At 43.3% G+C, this 19,039-nt stretch overlaps 2 protein-coding genes across 2 annotated transcripts; both read right to left on the bottom strand.

Moving 5' to 3' along the window:
- Positions 1–67: 67 nt before the first annotated feature.
- LOC117502349 (octapeptide-repeat protein T2-like) lies at positions 68–535 on the bottom strand. Its single transcript, XM_034161386.1, has one exon. It carries the CDS (start codon positions 533–535, stop codon positions 68–70), a length of 468 nt encoding a protein of 155 aa, XP_034017277.1.
- An 802-nt stretch (positions 536–1,337) lies between these two features.
- Positions 1,338–1,805, bottom strand: LOC117502347 (octapeptide-repeat protein T2-like). Its single transcript, XM_034161385.1, has one exon. The coding sequence runs from the start codon at positions 1,803–1,805 to the stop codon at positions 1,338–1,340; it is 468 nt and encodes a 155-aa protein (XP_034017276.1).
- Between the last annotated feature and the right edge of the window lie 17,234 nt (positions 1,806–19,039).

Genomic DNA, 19,039 nt, shown 5'->3' with positions numbered 1-19,039 from the left:
CTGTGAGTCTCTGTTCTGCCCTGTGAATCACTGTTCCCCTCTGTGCCTCTCTGTTCTGCTCTGTTTTTCACTGTTCTGCTCTGTGTCTCTCTGTTCTGCCCTGGGACTCTCTGTTCCGCTCTGTGTCTCTGTGGCTCTCTGTTCTGCCCTGTGTCTCTCTGTTCGGCTCTGTGTTCCACTCTGTGTCTCTCTGTACCACCCTGTGACTCTCTATTCCGCTCTGTGCTGCTCTGTTCTGCCGTGTGATTCGCTGTTCTTCCCTGTGACTCTCTGTTCTGCTCTGTGTCTCTGTTCTGCTCTGTGTCTCACTGTTCCACTTTGTGTCTCTCTGTGCCTCTCTGTTCCACTCTGTGACTCTCTCCTCTGCACTGTTCCTCTCTTTTCCACTCTGTGTCTCTCTGTTCCACTCTGTGTCTCTCTGTTCTGCCCTGTGCCACTGTGTTCTGCTCTTTTCTGCCCTGTACCCCTCTGTTCCACTCTGTGTCTCTGTTCTGCCCTGTATCTCTCTGTTCTGCTCTGTGCCTCTCTGTTCCATTTTGTGACTCTCTGTTCCGTTCTGTGCCTCTCTGTTCTGCCCTGTGAATCACTGTTCCCCTCTGTGCCTCTCTGTTCTGCTCTGTTTTTCACTGTTCTGCTCTGTGTCTCTCTGTTCTGCCCTGGGACTCTCTGTTCCGCTCTGTGTCTCTGTGCTCTGCTCTGTTCTGCCCTGTACCTCTTTGTTCCACTCTGTTCCTCTCTGTTCTACTCTGTTCCTCTCTGTTCTGCTCTGTGCCTCTTTGTTGCACTCTGTTCCTCTCTGTTCTGCTCTGTGCCTGTCTGTTCTCATCTGTTCTGCTGTTCTGCCCTGTGCCACTGTGTTCTGCTTGGATACAAATCTGTTTCCTTGGATCTGTGGAGTTTGACAGAGAAAATGCCTCACTCAAACCGCTCTGTGCTGCTCTGATCTGCTGTTCTGCTCTGTACCCTCCGTTCCGCTCTGTGTCTCTCTTTTCCGCTTGGTGTCTCTCTTCTGCCCTTTGCCTCTGTTCCACCCTGTGCCTCTCTGTTCTGCTGTTTTGCTGTGTTCTGCTCTGTGCCTCTCTGTTTCACTCTGTAATGCTCTGTGTCACTCTGTGCCTCTCTGTTCTGCTGTGTGCCTCTCTGTTCTGCTCTGTGTTTCTCTGTTCCACTCTGTGTCTCTCTGTTCCGCTCTGTTATACTCTGTACCTCTCTGTTCCACTTGGTGTCTCTCTTTTCTGCCCCTTTCTGCCTTGTTCCTCTCTGTTCCGCTCTGTGAGTCTCTGTTCTGCCCTGTGAATCACTGTTCCCCTCTGTGCCTCTCTGTTCTGCTCTGTTTTTCACTGTTCTGCTCTGTGTCTCTCTGTTCTGCCCTGGGACTCTCTGTTCCGCTCTGTGTCTCTGTGGCTCTCTGTTCTGCCCTGTGTCTCTCTGTTCGGCTCTGTGTTCCACTCTGTGTCTCTCTGTACCACCCTGTGACTCTCTATTCCGCTCTGTGCTGCTCTGTTCTGCCGTGTGATTCGCTGTTCTTCCCTGTGACTCTCTGTTCTGCTCTGTGTCTCTGTTCTGCTCTGTGTCTCACTGTTCCACTTTGTGTCTCTCTGTGCCTCTCTGTTCCACTCTGTGACTCTCTCCTCTGCACTGTTCCTCTCTTTTCCACTCTGTGTCTCTCTGTTCCACTCTGTGTCTCTCTGTTCTGCCCTGTGCCACTGTGTTCTGCTCTTTTCTGCCCTGTACCCCTCTGTTCCACTCTGTGTCTCTGTTCTGCCCTGTATCTCTCTGTTCTGCTCTGTGCCTCTCTGTTCCATTTTGTGACTCTCTGTTCCGTTCTGTGCCTCTCTGTTCTGCCCTGTGAATCACTGTTCCCCTCTGTGCCTCTCTGTTCTGCTCTGTTTTTCACTGTTCTGCTCTGTGTCTCTCTGTTCTGCCCTGGGACTCTCTGTTCCGCTCTGTGTCTCTGTGCTCTGCTCTGTTCTGCCCTGTACCTCTTTGTTCCACTCTGTTCCTCTCTGTTCCACTCTGTTCCTCTCTGTTCTGCTCTGTGCCTCTTTGTTGCACTCTGTTCCTCTCTGTTCTGCTCTGTGCCTGTCTGTTCTCATCTGTTCTGCTGTTCTGCCCTGTGCCACTGTGTTCTGCTCAGATACAAATCTGTTTCCTTGGATCTGTGGAGTTTGACAGAGAAAATGCCTCACTCAAACCGCTCTGTGCTGCTCTGATCTGCTGTTCTGCTCTGTACCCTCCGTTCCGCTCTGTGTCTCTCTTTTCCGCTTGGTGTCTCTCTTCTGCCCTTTGCCTCTGTTCCACCCTGTGCCTCTCTGTTCTGCTGTTTTGCTGTGTTCTGCTCTGTGCCTCTCTGTTTCACTCTGTAATGCTCTGTGTCACTCTGTGCCTCTCTGTTCTGCTGTGTGCCTCTCTGTTCTGCTCTGTGTTTCTCTGTTCCACTCTGTGCTTCTCTGTTCCCCTCTGTGCTTCTCTGTTCCATTCTCTGTCTCTCTGTTCCACTCTGTGTCTCTCTGTTCTGCCCTGTGACTCTCTGTTCCACTCTGTGCCTCTCTGTTCTGCTCTGTGCCTCTCTGTTCTGCTTGGTGTTTCTCTGTTCCACTCTGTGCTTCTCTGTTCCCCTCTGTGCTTCTCTGTTCCACTCTGTGTCTCTCTGTTCCACTCTGTGTCTCTTTGTTCTGCCCTGTGACTTTCTGTTCCACTCTGTGTTTCTCTGTTCTGCTCAATTATGCCCTGTACATCTCTGTTCCACTTGGTGTCTCTCTGTTCCGCCCTTTTCTGCCTTGTTCCTCTCTGTTCCGCTCTGTTACTCTCTGTTCCACCCTGTGTCTCTCTGTTCCACCGTGTGTCTCTCTGTTCTGCTCTGTGTCTCTGTGTTCCACTCTGTGTCTCTCTGTACCACCCTGTGACTCTCTGTTCCGCTCTGTGTCTCTCTGTTCTGCTCTGTTCTGCCCTGGTCCTCTCTGTTTGACTCTGTGTCTCTCTGTTCTGCTCGGTGCCTCTCTGTGCCTCTCTCTCTGTTTCGCATTGTGCCTCTCTCTTCAGCTCTGTGCCTCTCTCTTCTGCTTTGTGTCTCTCTCATCTGCTCTGTGTCTCTCTTTTCCACTCTGTTCTGCCCTGTACCTCTCTGTTCCACTCTGTGTCTCTCTGTTCCACTCTGCTCTGCCGTTTTCCTGTGTTTCGCTCTGTGACTCTCTGTTCCTCTCTTTTCCACTCTGTGTCTCTCTGTTCCGCTCTGTTGCTCTCTTTTCCACTCTGTGTCTCTCTGTTCCGCTGTGTTCCTCTCTTTTCCACTCTGTGTCTCTCTGTTCTGCCCTGTGCCACTGTGTTCTGCTCTCACATTACAAGGTATAGGCTTAAGCCACCGAGTGAGCAGATTGGTGATGTGTCAAAGAAAAACTCCATCAACGTTCTTTTTTAAGGAGAAAGAAATCTCGAGCAGACCAGACTCAGTGGGAGGACCATGTGCATTAATCATATTAGCAAATAAAACAAACACTTTATTGGCAGAATATTTTTCCATTGTTTGCTTGTGTGAATATATGAAAGAAATCGTGTGAATAGATGTTGAGCTCTGCCTGGAAGGAAAATAAACATACACGCTGTGTGTGGCGCTGCTGTACTCCTCGCTAATCGGTACACAAGAACATTGTGGTGACACTGTCAGTGAGAAAGTAACCGTGTGATGTGTGATCCTCTTCTTTTTCAACATTGAAACAAGGTCTTCTGACCAGTTTCTGCCATCTGAAAAGTCTGTAAGGTGGAAGTACGAGGGCTGTCAATAAAGTAACGGTCCTTTTTATTTTTTTCAAAAACTATATGGATTTCATTCATATGTTTTTACGTCAGACATGCTTGAACCCTCGTGCGCATGCGTGAGTTTTTCCATGCCTGTCGGTGACGTCATTCGCCTGTGAGCACTCCTTGTGGGAGGAGTCATCCAGCCCCTCATCGGAATTCCTTTGTCTGAGAAGTTGCTGAGAGACTGGCGCTTTGTTTGATCAAAATTTTTTCTAAACCTGTGAGACACATCGAAGTGGACACGGTTCGAAAAATTAAGCTGGTTTTCAGTGAAAATTTTAATGGCTGATGAGAGATTTTGAGGTGATTCTGTCGCTTTAAGGACTTCCCACGGTGCGAGACGTCGAGCTGTTCAAGCTGAAAACCTCCACATTTCAGGTTCTATTGATCCAGGACGTCGTGAGAGAACAGAGAAGTTTCAGAAGAAGTCGGTTTCAGCATTTTATCCGGATATTCCACTGTTAAAGGAGATTTTTTTAATGAAAGACGTGCGGACGGGTCCGCGCGTCGGGCCGCAGCCGCCGCGACGCTCCACCACAGGAAAAACACCTCTGTTGAAAGCCTTAAGGACAAGTTGGAACATGTCCTGCCTGTTAAACAATTTCTCATATACTCACTCCACTGAAAGCCATCAAAAGCCGCCTGGATTTTACAAATGGTTATCAACACGGAGGTGTTTTTCCTGTGCCGCCGCACCGCGTCGGCTGCGTCCCGACGCGCGGATCCGTCCGCACGTCTTTCATTAAAAAAATCTCCTTTAACAGTGGAATATCAGGATAAAATGCTGAAACCGACTTCTTCTGAAACTTCTCTGTTCTCTCACGACGTCCTGGATCAATAGAACCTGAAATGTGGAGGTTTTCAGCTTGAACAGGCTGACAACGGCGCCTGAGAGCGCTGTGCGACGTCTCGCACTGTGGGAAGTCCTTAAAGCGACAGAATCACCTCAAAATCTCTCATCAGCCGTTAAAATTTTCACTGAAAACCAGCTTAATTTTTCGAACCGTGTCCACTTCGATGTGTCTCACAGGTTTAGAAAAAATTTTGATCAAACAACGCGCCAGTCTCTCAGCAACTTCTCAGACAAAGGAATTCCGACGAGGGGCTGGACGACTCCTCCCACAAGGAGTGCTCACAGGCGAATGACGTCACCGACAGGCGTGGAAAAACTCACGCATGCGCACGAGGGTTCAAGCATGTCTGACGTAAAAACATATGAATGAAATCCATATAGTTTTTGAAAAAAATAAAAAGGACCGTTACTTTATTGACAGCCCTCGTATGCTGCCTTATGGAATTATCTTACTAATGGAAGAACACGTATGTCCTGTGTGCGCTGTGAGGTCCACTGGTGCTGTGTTAACCCCAGATAGATGGAAGCAAGCCCGTGACTCCCTCTGGATGGAACACCAGTCCACAGCAGGTTACCTCCCCAACCAAAGCTGTACAGCTGGTTGGACCGGGACAAAGCAGATTAAGCATCTTGTCCAAGGTGAACTACTGTTGGAATTTAAATGCAACCCCACATCAGAAAAGGTTGGGATGTGAAGGCATGGACCTCGTCCCTGGACGCCTCTTCAGTGTTGTGAGATGAAAAGATGACATTACAAAGTGATAAATGCTTTAGTTTCCCAACTGTTCTTTGGAAGTCCTGAAATGCAGGAGTGGATGAATATTAAATGAAGTTGACATTTAAATGATCCTTAGATTCAACCTTTCATTTGAACTGTCAGTGATCATGTTGAAATAACAGAATAAGATGTGGAAGTAGGACCTGGAATGATTTTTCTTTTAATTGTACAGCAAATTATGGATCAACTCAGAACAATTAAACTACATGAAATTCACAAAGACTGAAAAAAAGCGGACATCAGAAGTCTCTGATTGTTCAGTGCACTTGCTTCTTAACAGGAAGGCTCCTGGTTCGGCACTTGTGCTCTGTTCTCCCTGCACATCTGGAGTTGCTCATCTGGAGAACCCAAAACAAATTAATCTTGCTACAGTGACATTTTGCAGCCTGACTTAATTGTGGAGGTTTGGGTTTCAGCCTGTCTCAGTTTTCGATAACCAGACCTACATCTGCATCGACAAAAACAAGGCACCCAAACAACTGCAGCTCCTGAGAGCTGGAAGGTCATTTCTTCCTTGAATGAACATAATCACATGATGTCACTTGTGACCAGATTCAAGTCTAATTCCTGCATCAGACACTGAGTGGCGCATAGACGACATTAACAATAAGCATTAGGCAGCCCAGTGTCATGTTTTTTATTTCGTGCTCCCGTGAAGAAATGAGTCAAATTTTCGTGACGGGTTTTTTTAAACTCATTATTACGAACACTACTCCTACTCCCGATCCTAACCTTAACCATAACCTAATCTTACTCTTAACCCCCCCCCCCCCCACTTCACTTTTAATTCCATGCAGCCATTACGGAATGAATTAGAATTAATTAGTGCTGCCGTGACAAAAATGAGGTGCTTGTCGTCACAATATAATGAACCAAGAGATGTATATTTCATGTTGCTGAATCACGACTTGCCGTGACCAGTGTATCAAAGATTTAGGTTCACTCTCTGGAGAATTAAGCATTTAGACTGAAAATCAAGCTGCAAGAGTAAGCGAGACTCATAGACAACAGGTAGGTTTTGTAGAACACTGCTGTATTAGTTAGATAAGGAACATAAGCTAGAATCATAATAATAAAAAAAAAAAGAATTATTTAAGAGCCAATTTTATTAGGTAGTAAAATACATTAACCTCCAACATGGTTTTCAATTTGATTGGAGCATTTTTTAATTTTGACCCCTGTGTAATTCTTCAATTGACCTCTAAGTATAAGAATCATTTAAATCGTACATAAAGCATAAAAACTGGCCTGGAGGTAATATTTGACCTGAGGATCAAGGAAAATAAAGGAACACAGATAAAGTGACTCCTGGTGGCCACAGTAGCAAAATCCAATATGGCCACCAAAATTGCTATTTTTATGCCCCGCGGCGCTTGCGCCACGAGGTGGGGCATATAGCATCCAGTTGTCCGTATGTCCGGCCGCAATTCATTCGCCGCAACGTAGCTCGGCACGTATTGCTCGCAGAAACTTCATATTTGGTGGGTACATGCCTTGGATGAGTACTTCGCATGGGGTTGAAGGCCAGTGACCTTGACCTACTTTTAAAGGTCACCAGTGGTCACAACTGTCAAATCCTTTGCCACAACGTAGCTATGCACCTATTGCTTGCAGTAACTTCATATTTGGTGGGTACATGCCTTGGAGGAGTACTTAACATGAATTTGAAAACCAGTGACCTTGATCTACTTTTGAAGGTCACCAGTGGTCACAACTGCCAAATCCAATGCCACAACATAGCTTGGAACCTATTGCTTGCAGAAACTTCATATTTGGTGGGTACGTGCCTTGGATGAGTACTTCACATGGGTTCCAAGGCCAGTGACCTTGACCTACTTTTGAAGGTCACCAGTGGTCACAACTGTCAAATCCTTTGCTGCAACAAAGGAAAACCTGGTCTTGTTAGGAGAGACGGCATCCATCCCACTTTGGATGGAGCAGCTCTCATTTCTAGAAATCTGGCCAATATTATTAAATCCTCCAAACCGTGACTATCCAGGGTTGGGACCAGGAAGCAGAGTTGTAGTCTTACACACCTCTCTGCAGCTTCTCTCCCCCTGCCATCCCCCCAATACCCCATCCCCGTAGAGGCGGTGCCGGCTCCCAGACCACCAACAACCAGTAAAAATCTATTTAAGCATAAAAATTCAAAAAAGAAAAAAAATAAATAAATAATATAGTACCTTCAACTGCACCACAGACTAAAACAGTTAAATGTGGTTTATTAAACATTAGATCTCTCTCTTCTAAGTCCCTGTTAGTAAATGATATAATAATTGATCAACATATTGATTTATTCTGCCTTACAGAAACCTGGTTACAGCAGGATGAATATGTTAGTTTAAATGAGTCAACACCCCCGAGTCACACTAACTGTCAGAATGCTCGTAACACGGGCCGAGGGGGAGGATTAGCAGCAATCTTCCACTCCAGCTTATTAATTAATCAAAAACCCAGACAGAGCTTTAATTCATTTGAAAGCTTGACTCTTAGTCTTGTCCATCCAAATTGGAAGTCCCAAAAACCAGTTTTATTTGTTATTATCTATCGTCCACCTGGTCGTTACTGTGAGTTTCTCTGTGAATTTTCAGACCTTTTGTCTGACTTAGTGCTTAGCTCAGATAAGATAATTATAGTGGGCGATTTTAACATCCACATAGATGCTGAGAATGACAGCCTCAACACTGCATTTAATCTATTATTAGACTCACTTGGCTTCGCTCAAAATGTAAATGAGTCCACCCACCACTTTAACCATACTTTAGATCTTGTTCTGACTTATGGTATGGAAATTGAAGACTTAACAGTATTCCCTGAAAACCCCCTTCTGTCTGATCATTTCTTAATAACATTTACATTTACTTTAATGGACTACCCAGCAGTGGGGAATAAGTTTCATTACAGTAGAAGTCTTTCGGAAAGCGCTGTAACTAGGTTTAAGGATATGATTCCTTCTTTGTTATGTTCTCCAATGCCATATACCAACACAGTGCAGAATAGCTACCTAAACTCTGTGAGTGAGATAGATTATCTTGTCAATAGTTTTACATCCTCATTGAGCACAACTTTGGATGCTGTAGCTCCTCTGAAAAAGAGAGCCTTAAATCAGAAGTGCCTGACTCCGTGGTATAACTCACAAACTCGCAGCTTAAAGCAAATAACCCGTAAGTTGGAGAGGAAATGGCATCTCACTAATTTAGAAGATCTTCACTTAGCCTGGAAAAAGAGTCTGTTGCTCTATAAAAAAGCCCTCCATAAAGCTAGGACATCTTACTACTCATCACTAATTGAAGAAAATAAGAACAACCCTTGGTTTCTTTTCAGCACTGTAGCCAGGTTGACAAAGAGTCAGAGCTCTATTGAGCCAAGTATTCCTTTAACTAGTAATGACTTCATGACTTTCTTTGCTAATAAAATTTTAACTATTAGAGAAAAAAATTACTCATAACCATCCCAAAGACATATCGTGATCTTTGCCTGCTTTCAGTAATGCTGGTATTTGGTTAGACTCTTTCTCTCCGATTGTTCTGTCTGAGTTATTTTCATTATTTACTTCTTCCAAACCATCAACATGTCTATTAGACCCCATTCCTATCATGCTACTCAAGGAAGCCCTACCATTAATTAATGCTTCGATCTTAAATATGATCAATCTATCTTTATTAGTTGGCTATGTACCACATAGGCTTTTAAGGTGGCAGTAATTGAACCATTACTTAAAAAGCCATCACTTGACCCAGCTATCTTAGCTAATTATAGGCCAATCTCCAACCTTCCTTTTCTCTCAAAAATTCTTGAAAGGGTAGTTGTAAAACAGCTAACTGATCATCTGCAGAGGAATGGTCTATTTGAAGAGTTTCAGTCAGGTTTTAGAATTCATCATAGTACAGAAACAGCATTAGAGAAGGTTACAAATGATCTTCTTATGGCCTCAGACAGTGGACTCATCTCTGTCCTGTTAGACCTCAGTGCAACTTTTGATACTGTTGACCATAAAATTTTATTACAGAGATTAGAGCATGCCATAGGTATTAAAGGCACTGCGCTGCGGTGGTTTGAATCATATTTATCTAATAGATTACAATTTGTTCATGTAAATGGGGAGTCTTCTTCGCAGACTAAGGTTAATTATGGAGTTCCACAAGGTTCTGTGCTAGGACCAATTTTATTCACTTTATACATGCTTCCCTTAGGCAGTATTATTAGAAAGCATTGCTTAAATTTTCATTGTTACACAGACGATACCCAGCTTTATCTATCCATGAAGCCAGAGGACACACACCAATTAGTTAAACTGCAGGATTGTCTTACAGACATAAAGACATGGATGACCTCTCATTTCCTGCTTTTAAATTCAGATAAAACTGAAGTTATTGTTCTTGGCCCCACAAATCTTAGAAACATGGTGTCTAACCAGATCCTTACTCTGGATGGTATTACCCTGACCTCTAGTAATACTGTGAGAAATCTTGGAGTCATTTTTGATCAGGATTTGTCATTCAATGCGCATATTAAGCAAATATGTAGGACTGCTTTTTGCATTTGCACAATATCTCTAAAATTAGAAAGGTCTTGTCTCAGAGTGATGCTGAAAAACTAATTCATGCATTTATTTCCTCTAGGCTGGACTATTGTAATTCATTATTATCAGGTTGTCCTAAAAGTTCCCTGAAAAGCCTTCAGTTAATTCAAAATGCTGCAGCTAGAGTACTGACAGGGACCAGAAGGAGAGAGCATATCTCACCCATATTGGCCTCTCTTCATTGGCTTCCTGTTAATTCTAGAATAGAATTTAAAATTCTTCTTCTTACTTATAAGGTTTTGAGTAATCAGGTCCCATCTTATCTTAGGGACCTCATAGTACCATATCACCCCAATAGAGTGCTTCGCTCTCAGACTGCAGGCTTACTTGTAGTTCCTAGGGTTTTTAAGAGTAGAATGGGAGGCAGAAATAAAAAGTTGTTGACATAGAAAACCTGTAAAGCCTACTTTTAGTACACAGAAAATTCACAGGAGGTAGGGAAATCGATAAGGAATCGGATTGATAAGCGGAATAAATAATGGTATCTTTGCACTGGCTTCCTGTCTCTGTAAAGCAGATTTTAAGGTCTTGTTATTAACCTATAAAGTTGTTCATGGACTGGCGCCATCTTATCTGTCCAATTTGGTGAAACCCTATGTACCAGCCTGGATTTTGCCTTCACAGGAACTATTGTGTGTTCCCAGGGTGAAGAAGAAGTCAGCGGGTCAAAGAGCTTTTTCTTATTGTGCACCCGCTCTGTGGAACAGTCTCCCTGTGACTGTGAGGCAGTCAAAGTCCGTGGACATTTTTAAGTCAAGACATAAAACATATCAATTGCAACAACAATCAATCAAGGTTTGTTAACCTTGATTCCAAAGCCCGGTACATATCACTTAATCACTGTAAATTGGAAACCCACTTCACTTTTAAATATTGATTATAAAATTAATTTAAAAGTTTAACGTTTAATGTTATAAAGAAGGTGGTAGGATGTAAATGCAGACTCAGAGACAAAAACATTAGGGTTAGTAAAAAGGCTTTATCTTGTATTCTGGCATAAGGTTTGGTACACAGTGTTGCAGTCAGAGAGGCTGATGTGGTGCTGAGGTGTGGTCCAAAAAACAAGCAGGGTTCAGGTACATGGTGTGGCAGAGTTCAGAGGCAAGGTCAAAAAACAAGCAATGTCAAAGCATTGGCAGGCAATCAAACAAGGACAAAACAAGGCTGTGAAAAAGGCTGGAACAATGACAAAATGTGCAACGGAGGTGGTGAACTCAAAGGGCTTAAACAGGGCAGGAGGCGATTACGAGAACAAAACACAGGTGTGAGAGAACAATCTGGATGAGGGGTGTGGCAAACAGAAGGGACAAGACACACCCATATCAAACCCTGAACATCAGACAAGAGCATGCAGTAAAACAAAAGCAAAGTGAACAGGACCCAACTAAAAGATGAACCTAAAACCACAGTGATCTAAACAAAATACTAAAACCAAAGATGAACAAAACCCAAGGCCTCATGAATAAGAAATAAAATAAGACCCAACATCAAGGAATGAGGAATTAAACCAGGAAACAAAAGTAAGAACTGACAGGGGATCAATTCAATTCAATTCAATTTTATTTATACAGCGCCAAATCACAACAAACAGTTGCCCCAAGCCGCTTTATATTGTAAGGCAAGGCCATACAATAGTTACGTAAAAACCCCAAAGGTCAAAACGACCGCCTGTGAGCAAACACTTGGCGACAGTGGGAAGGAAAAACTCCCTTTTAACAGGAAGAAATCTCCAGCAGAACCCGGCTCAGGGAGGGGCAGTCTTCTGCTGGGACTGGTTGGGGCTGAGGGAGAGAACCAGGAAAAAGACATGCTGTGGAGGGGAGCAGAGATCAATCACTAATGATTAAATGCAGAGTGGTGCATACAGAGCAAAAAGAGAAAGAAACACTCAGTGCATTATGGGAACCCCCCAGCAGTCTAAGTCTATAGCAGCATAACTAAGGGATGGTTCAGGGTCACCTGATCCAGCCCTAACTATAAGCTTTAGCAAAAAGGAAAGTTTTAAGCCTAATCTTAAAAGTAGAGAGGGTGTCTGTCTCCCTGATCCGAATTGGGAGCTGGTTCCACAGGAGAGGAGCCTGAAAGCTGAAGGCTCTGCCTCCCATTCTACTCTTACAAACCCTAGGAACTACAAGTAAGCCTGCAGTCTGAGAGCGAAGCACTCTATTGGGGTGATATGGTACTATGAGGTCCCTAAGATAAGAAGGGACCTGATTATTCAAAACCTTATAAGTAAGAAGAAGAATTTTAAATTCTATTCTAGAATTAACAGGAAGCCAATGAAGAGAGGCCAATATGGGTGAGATATGCTCTCTCCTTCTAGTCCCCGTCAGTACTCTAGCTGCAGCATTTTGAATTAACTGAAGGCTTTTCAGGGAACTTTTAGGACAACCTGATAATAATGAATTACAATAGTCCAGCCTAGAGGAAATAAATGCATGAATTAGTTTTTCAGCATCACTCTGAGACAAGACCTTTCTAATTTTAGAGATATTGCGTAAATGCAAAAAAGCAGTGTTACATATTTGTTTAATATGCGCTTTGAATGACATATCCTGATCAAAAATGACTCCAAGATTTCTCACAGTATTACTAGAGGTCAGGGTAATGCCATCCAGAGTAAGGATCTGGTTAGACACCATGTTTCTAAGATTTGTGGGGCCAAGTACAATAACTTCAGTTTTATCTGAGTTTAAAGGCAGGAAATTAGAGGTCATCCATGTCCTTATGTCTGTAAGACAATCCTGCAGTTTAGCTAATTGGTGTGTGTCCTCTGGCTTCATGGATAGATAAAGCTGGGTATCATCTGCGTACAATGAAAATTTAAGCAATGCCGTCTAATAATACTGCCTAAGGGAAGCATGTATAAAGTGAATAAAATTGGTCCTAGCACAGAACCTTGTGGAACTCCATAATTAACCTTAGTCTGTGAAGAAGATTCCCCATTTACATGAACAAATTGTAATCTATTAGATAAATATGATTCAAACCACCGCAGTGCAGTGCCTTTAATACCTATGGCATGCTCTAATCTCTGTAATAAAAGTTTATGGTCAACAGTATCAAAAGCAGCACTGAGGTCTAACAGAACAAACACAGAGATGAGTCCACTGTCTGAGGCCATAAGAAGATAATTTGTAACCTTCACTAATGCTGTTTCTGTACTATGATGAATTCTATTCCATTCCTCTGCAGATGATCAGTTAGCTGTTTTACAACTACCCTTTCAAGAATTTTTGAGAGAAAAGGAAGGTTGGAGATTGGCCTATAATTAGCTAAGATAGCTGGGTCAAGTGATGGCTTTTTAAGTAATGCTTTAATTACTGCCACCTTAAAAGCCTGTGGTACATAGCCAACTAATAAAGATAGATTGATCATATTTAAGATCAAAGCATTAAATAATGGTAGGGCTTCCTTGAGCAGCCTGGTAGGAATGGGGTCCAATAGACATGTTGATGGTTTGGATGAAGTAACTAATGAAAATAACTCAGACAGAACAATCTGAGAGAAAGAGTCTAACCAAATACCAGCATCACTGAAAGCAGCCAAAGATAAGGATACGTCTTTGGGATGGTTATGAGTAATTTTTTCTCTAATAGTTAAAATTTTATTAGCAAAGAAAGTCATGAAGTCATTACTAGTTAAAGTTAAAGGAATACTCGGCTCAATAGAGCTCTGACTCTTTGTCAGCCTGGCTACAGTGCTGAAAAGAAACCTGGGGTTGTTCTTATTTTCTTCAATTAGTGATGAGTAGTAAGATGTCCTAGCTTTACGGAGGGCTTTTTTATAGAGCAACAGACTCTTTTTCCAGGCTAAGTGAAGATCTTCTAAATTAGTGAGACGCCATTTCCTCTCCAACTTACGGGTTATCTGCTTTAAGCTGCGAGTTTGTGAGTTATACCACGGAGTCAGGCACTTCTGATTTAAAGCTCTCTTTTTCAGAAGAGCTACAGCATCCAAAGTTGTCTTCATTGAGGATGTAAAACTATTGACGAGATACTCTATCTCACTTACAGAGTTTAGGTAGCTACTCTGCACTGTGTTGGTATATGGCATTAGGGAACATAAAGAAGGAAACATATCCTTAAACCTAGTTACAGTGCTTTCTGAAAGACTTCTACTGTAATGAAACGTATTCCCCACTGCTGGGTAGTCCATCAGAGTAAATGTAAATGTTATTAAGAAATGATCAGACAGAAGGGAGTGTTCAGGGAATACTGTTAAGTCTTCTATTTCCATACCATAAGTCAGAACAAGATCTAAGATATGATTAAAGTGGTGGGTGGACTCATTTACATTTTGAGCAAAGCCAATTGAGTCTAATAGATTAAATACAGTGTTGAGGCTGTCATTCTCAGCATCTGTGTGGATGTTAAAATCGCCCACTATAATTATCTTATCTGAGCTAAGCACTAAGTCAGACAAAAGGTCTGAAAATTCACAGAGAAACTCACAGTAACGACCAGGTGGACGATAGATAATAACAAATAAAACTGGTTTTTGGGACTTCTAATTTGGATGGACAAGACTAAGAGTCAAGCTTTCAAATGAATTAAAGCTCTGTCTGGGTTTTTGATTAATTAATAAGCTGGAGTGGAAGATTGCTGCTAATCCTCCACCTCGGCCAGTGCTACGAGCGTTCTGGCAGTTAGTGTGACTCGGGGGTGTTGACTCATTTAAACTAACATTCATCCTGCTGTAACCAGGTTTCTGTAAGGCAGAATAAATCAATATGTTGATCAATTATTATATCATTTACTAACAGGGACTTAGAAGAGAGAGACCTAATGTTTAATAGACCACATTTAACTGTTTTAGTCTGTGGTGCAGTTGAAGGTGCTATATTATTTTTTTCTTTTTGAACTTTTATGCTTAAATAGATTTTTGCTGGTTATTGGTGGTCTGGGAGCAGGCACCGTCTCTACGGGGATGGGGAATTGGGGGGATGGCAGGGGGAGAGAAGCTGCAGAGAGGTGTGTAAGACTACAACTCTGCTTCCTGGTCCCAACCCTGGATAGTCACAGTTTGGAGGATTTAAGAAAACTGGCCAGATTTCTAGAAATGAGAGCTGCTCCATCCAAAGTGGGATGGATGCCGTCTCTCCTAACAAGACCAGGTTTTCCCCAGAAGCTTTGCCAATTATCTATGAAGCCCACCTCATTTTTTGGACACCACTCAGACAGCCAGCAATTCAAGGAGAACATGCGGCTAAACATGTCACTCCCAGTCCGATTGGGGAGGGGCCCAGAGAAAACTACAGAGTCCGACATTGTTTTTGCAAAGTTACACACCGATTCAATGTTAATTTTAGTGACCTCCGATTGGCGTAACCGGGTGTCATTACTGCCGACGTGAATTACAATCTTACCAAATTTACGCTTAGCCTTAGCCAGCAGTTTCAAATTTCCTTCAATGTCGCCTGCTCTTGCCCCCGGAAGACAATTGACTATGGTTGCTGGTGTCGCTAACTTCACATTTCTCAAAACAGAGTCGCCAATAACCAGAGTTTGTTCCTCGGCGGGTGTGTCACCGAGTGGGGAAAAACGGTTAGAAATGTGAACGGGTTGGTGGTGTACATGGGGCTTCTGTTTAGAACTACGCTTCCTCCTCACAGTCACCCAGTCGGCCTGCTTTCCCGGCTGCTCGAGGTCTGCCAGAGGGAAACTAACGGCAGCTAAGCTACCTTGGTCCGCACTGACTACAGGGGTCTGGCTAGCTGTAGAATTTTCCACGGTGTGGAGCCGAGTCTCCAATTCGCCCAGCCTGGCCTCCAAAGCTACGAATAAGCTACACTTATTACAAGTACCATTACTACTAAAGGAGGCCGAGGAATAACTAAACATTTCACACCCAGAGCAGAAAAGTGCGGGAGAAACAGGAGAAGCCGCCATGCTAAACCGGCTAAGAGCTAGTAGCTGCGCTAAGCTAGCGGATTCCTAAAAACACGCAAAGTGAATAACGTGTAAATAATTTAGAGGTGTTTCAGCAGAGGGAGTGCTTTAGTTAAGGCACGTAAAGATTACACTGTGAAACAAATCGTTATCTAGGTAACTAGATCAATCTAACTGCGCAGATTAAACAGCTAACAGATACAGCAAAACACCGCTGTGCTCCGGAACAGGAAGTGATACAATACCGCAGTGAGAGCCAACCACCTGTAGAGGCAAGCAAGAGCGCAAACAGTTTAACACAAAACTGTTTGCGCATCTATCTTTTGTCTTAGCATCTATTTTCTTGTTGAAAACAAGAAAATAGATGCTAGAACTAGAACAGAACTCCCATGTGGCAAGAGTGATAATAAAAAATACAACTAATGATTACACAATGGAAAACAGCGGCAGGACAGAAACTAGAACAGAACTAGACACATGACTAAAGTACAATTAACAGAGACACATGACTAGTTCGGTAGGTAGGTCCTTGTTTGCACTCGGGGTCGCCACAGCAAATCCAAGGTGGATCTGCATGTTGAATTGGCACAAATTTTACGTGGATGCCCTTCCTGAAGCAACTGCACATTACATGGAGAAATGTGGCAGAGGTGGGATTTGAACCGGGTACCTTCCGCACTGAAACAAAGTGCACTAACCACTTGGCCACCACCCCTAACAGAGACACATGACTAAGGTATGATAAACAGAAGATAAATGATGAACAGAAAACAAAACCAGTATAATATAACAAACAGAAAAGGGAAGGTGATGTGGTTAAGCTGGTGGTTAAGCTGTTGGGCTTGATATCAGAGGATCCTCGGTTCAAATACTAGCCTGACCAGACAATCACTAAGGGCCCTTGGACAAGGTGCTTAATCCCCTAGTTGCTCCCGGTGTGTAGTGAGTGCCTCACATAAGGGTGAATGTGAGGCATTATTGTAAAGCGCTTTGAGCATCTGATCCAGATGGAAGAGTGCTATATAAATGCAGTACATTTAAAATCAAAGACTGAGGATCGAAGAGGTGGGCAAGGGTGCAGACAAGGGACAAAATGTGACACAGTTCAGGACAGGTGAATCCTGACAGCTTTATGGCCAAGCGTCATATTAGTTCTAATATTAGATTAGTATTAGATCTGACTATTCAGATCTTATACACTGGATCCAGAGGAGACAGACACACTGACAATGTTCCTTGACTTTTACAAGATATTTGATTCAATAGAGCATTCTTTTATTATGCAGATCTTGCAAATCCTAGTTTTATTATTTATTATTGCCATGTTCTATGAAGACATAACCAGCTTGGTCATCTTGTATCCCACAATGTCTTAAAGGATTTTTGTATCAAGAGGTGTACCCCAAGGTTGTCCTATTTCCTGTTTTTAATTTATTATTGTTGCAGACTTTGTTCACTTTTATTTTTGAATGTTTCACAGAATTCCAATATCCATGTTGAATTATTTTTGAACAAGATGTAAACATTTCCCAGCTATCAGATGACACTGTTTTATTTCTTACACCCCCATCACTCATACTCCGATTGTGGCCAGACTACGTTACAATGACACATCTGGCCACAATCGGGAAATATTGAGGTGCGGTCTGAAGACCAATGGACGGCAGTTGGTGAGCTTCTACATATTCACTCAGCAGTCCCAAGCGTGTTGCACAAGTTCAAAACACTCTTGGTGCCACTGAGATGCGACGCGCATCTGACGGCGGTCTGTATGCAGTTTTTGCATCATCTGAGAACAGTCTACATGTTCTGACGGCATCAAAACAGCATCTAAAATTATCTGATCGCCGCTGATTGAGTTTTGAGATCAATCGGTCACAGCAAAGCCTGCTGACGATACTTACAAGAGGAGTTCGGATTTCTCAGCTTCTGGTGAATATACTCCTCTGGGCCCAGTAGTGGAAAATGTTGGACTACATTGGCGCTGTCCTGACGACCTCAGGTGGAAGTTCTATCCAATACCCAAGTGTCCGGAAACATATCCCTGCATATTGAATGTAATTTACTTACAGAAGGGAGGTGTTAGACTGAAGATAAGATGGGGGTGTTATGGGTCGACGCGGGTTGAGGAGCGGACCTGCGTCAGACAGGACCCAGCGCTAAAAATAACCAGAGAGCGGTTCCAAACAGAAACTATTTATTATTCACCTGTGCTTAAAAGTGTAAAAACATAAAAACAACGTCCCTCTGGTGGAGTGATTCGTGGCTCGCTCTCCAGCGCCCGCAAGGATTAAAGCTGGTGCTCCTGGACTTCCTACCACCGCCAAACACCCCCCAGGTGGACACGACAAACTGATTCTCTGTGAAGCAAAGAGAAGGTGAGGTAAGGCAACAGATACAACTATATCTTCCAATAAACACACGCTATCAGCAACACACTCAGGTCAGTGTCCTTTTTTTTTACTTTATGCAAATGAGCAGCTTCTCACAACAAGTGGAGGATCACTTATCCTTCACGCCACAGCAGTGAGAAGCAAACTGCACAATTCTCTTCACAATTCCAGTATACTGTGCAACAAAACACCAAGCCACTATCAACAACTACTCAAACACTCAATTACCTTTCGTGTGTGCTGACAGCATGTGTCCTCACCCCTCCCCGCTTCACGGGCTCGATGTGTCAAAACCCAGGCGCGGTCCTCAGCGTCTCACAAACGAACGTCACAAGGTCGAGTTCCAGGCAGTTCTGCTTGAATCACACATGACTTAAATGCAGAACGCCATCCAATTATCTGCTTCAGCTGCAAGTCGTCCAGGTTGCACGTGAGCACCACTCACAGGTGCTTTCCATGATGTTAATGAGGGTGAAGACTCTTCAGCCAGCACCTTCTTCACAGACAAATCAGCCCTCATGCCACCTGGAGAGCAAAGAAAAGAAAAGAACACCAAAACATCCAGCCACGCCCCCCCCCCCAACACACAACAGGGGGACCTAATTATATGGATCCATTGAAAGGATTGTATATGGATGTTATGCTTGGGCCTTTATATGATCTGGACCAGTAGTCCCTACATGTTTCAAAGGATTCAGCTGCGTGAAGCACATCCATGCTTCTATTTGGTATAAAACCAAACCT

The sequence above is a fragment of the Thalassophryne amazonica genome, chromosome 20 (genome assembly GCF_902500255.1).
Source record: "Thalassophryne amazonica chromosome 20, fThaAma1.1, whole genome shotgun sequence".
Lineage (NCBI taxonomy): Eukaryota > Metazoa > Chordata > Actinopteri > Batrachoidiformes > Batrachoididae > Thalassophryne > Thalassophryne amazonica.
Note: the sequence above shows the minus strand (reverse complement) of the source record. Positions and strands in the feature narration are given on the sequence as shown.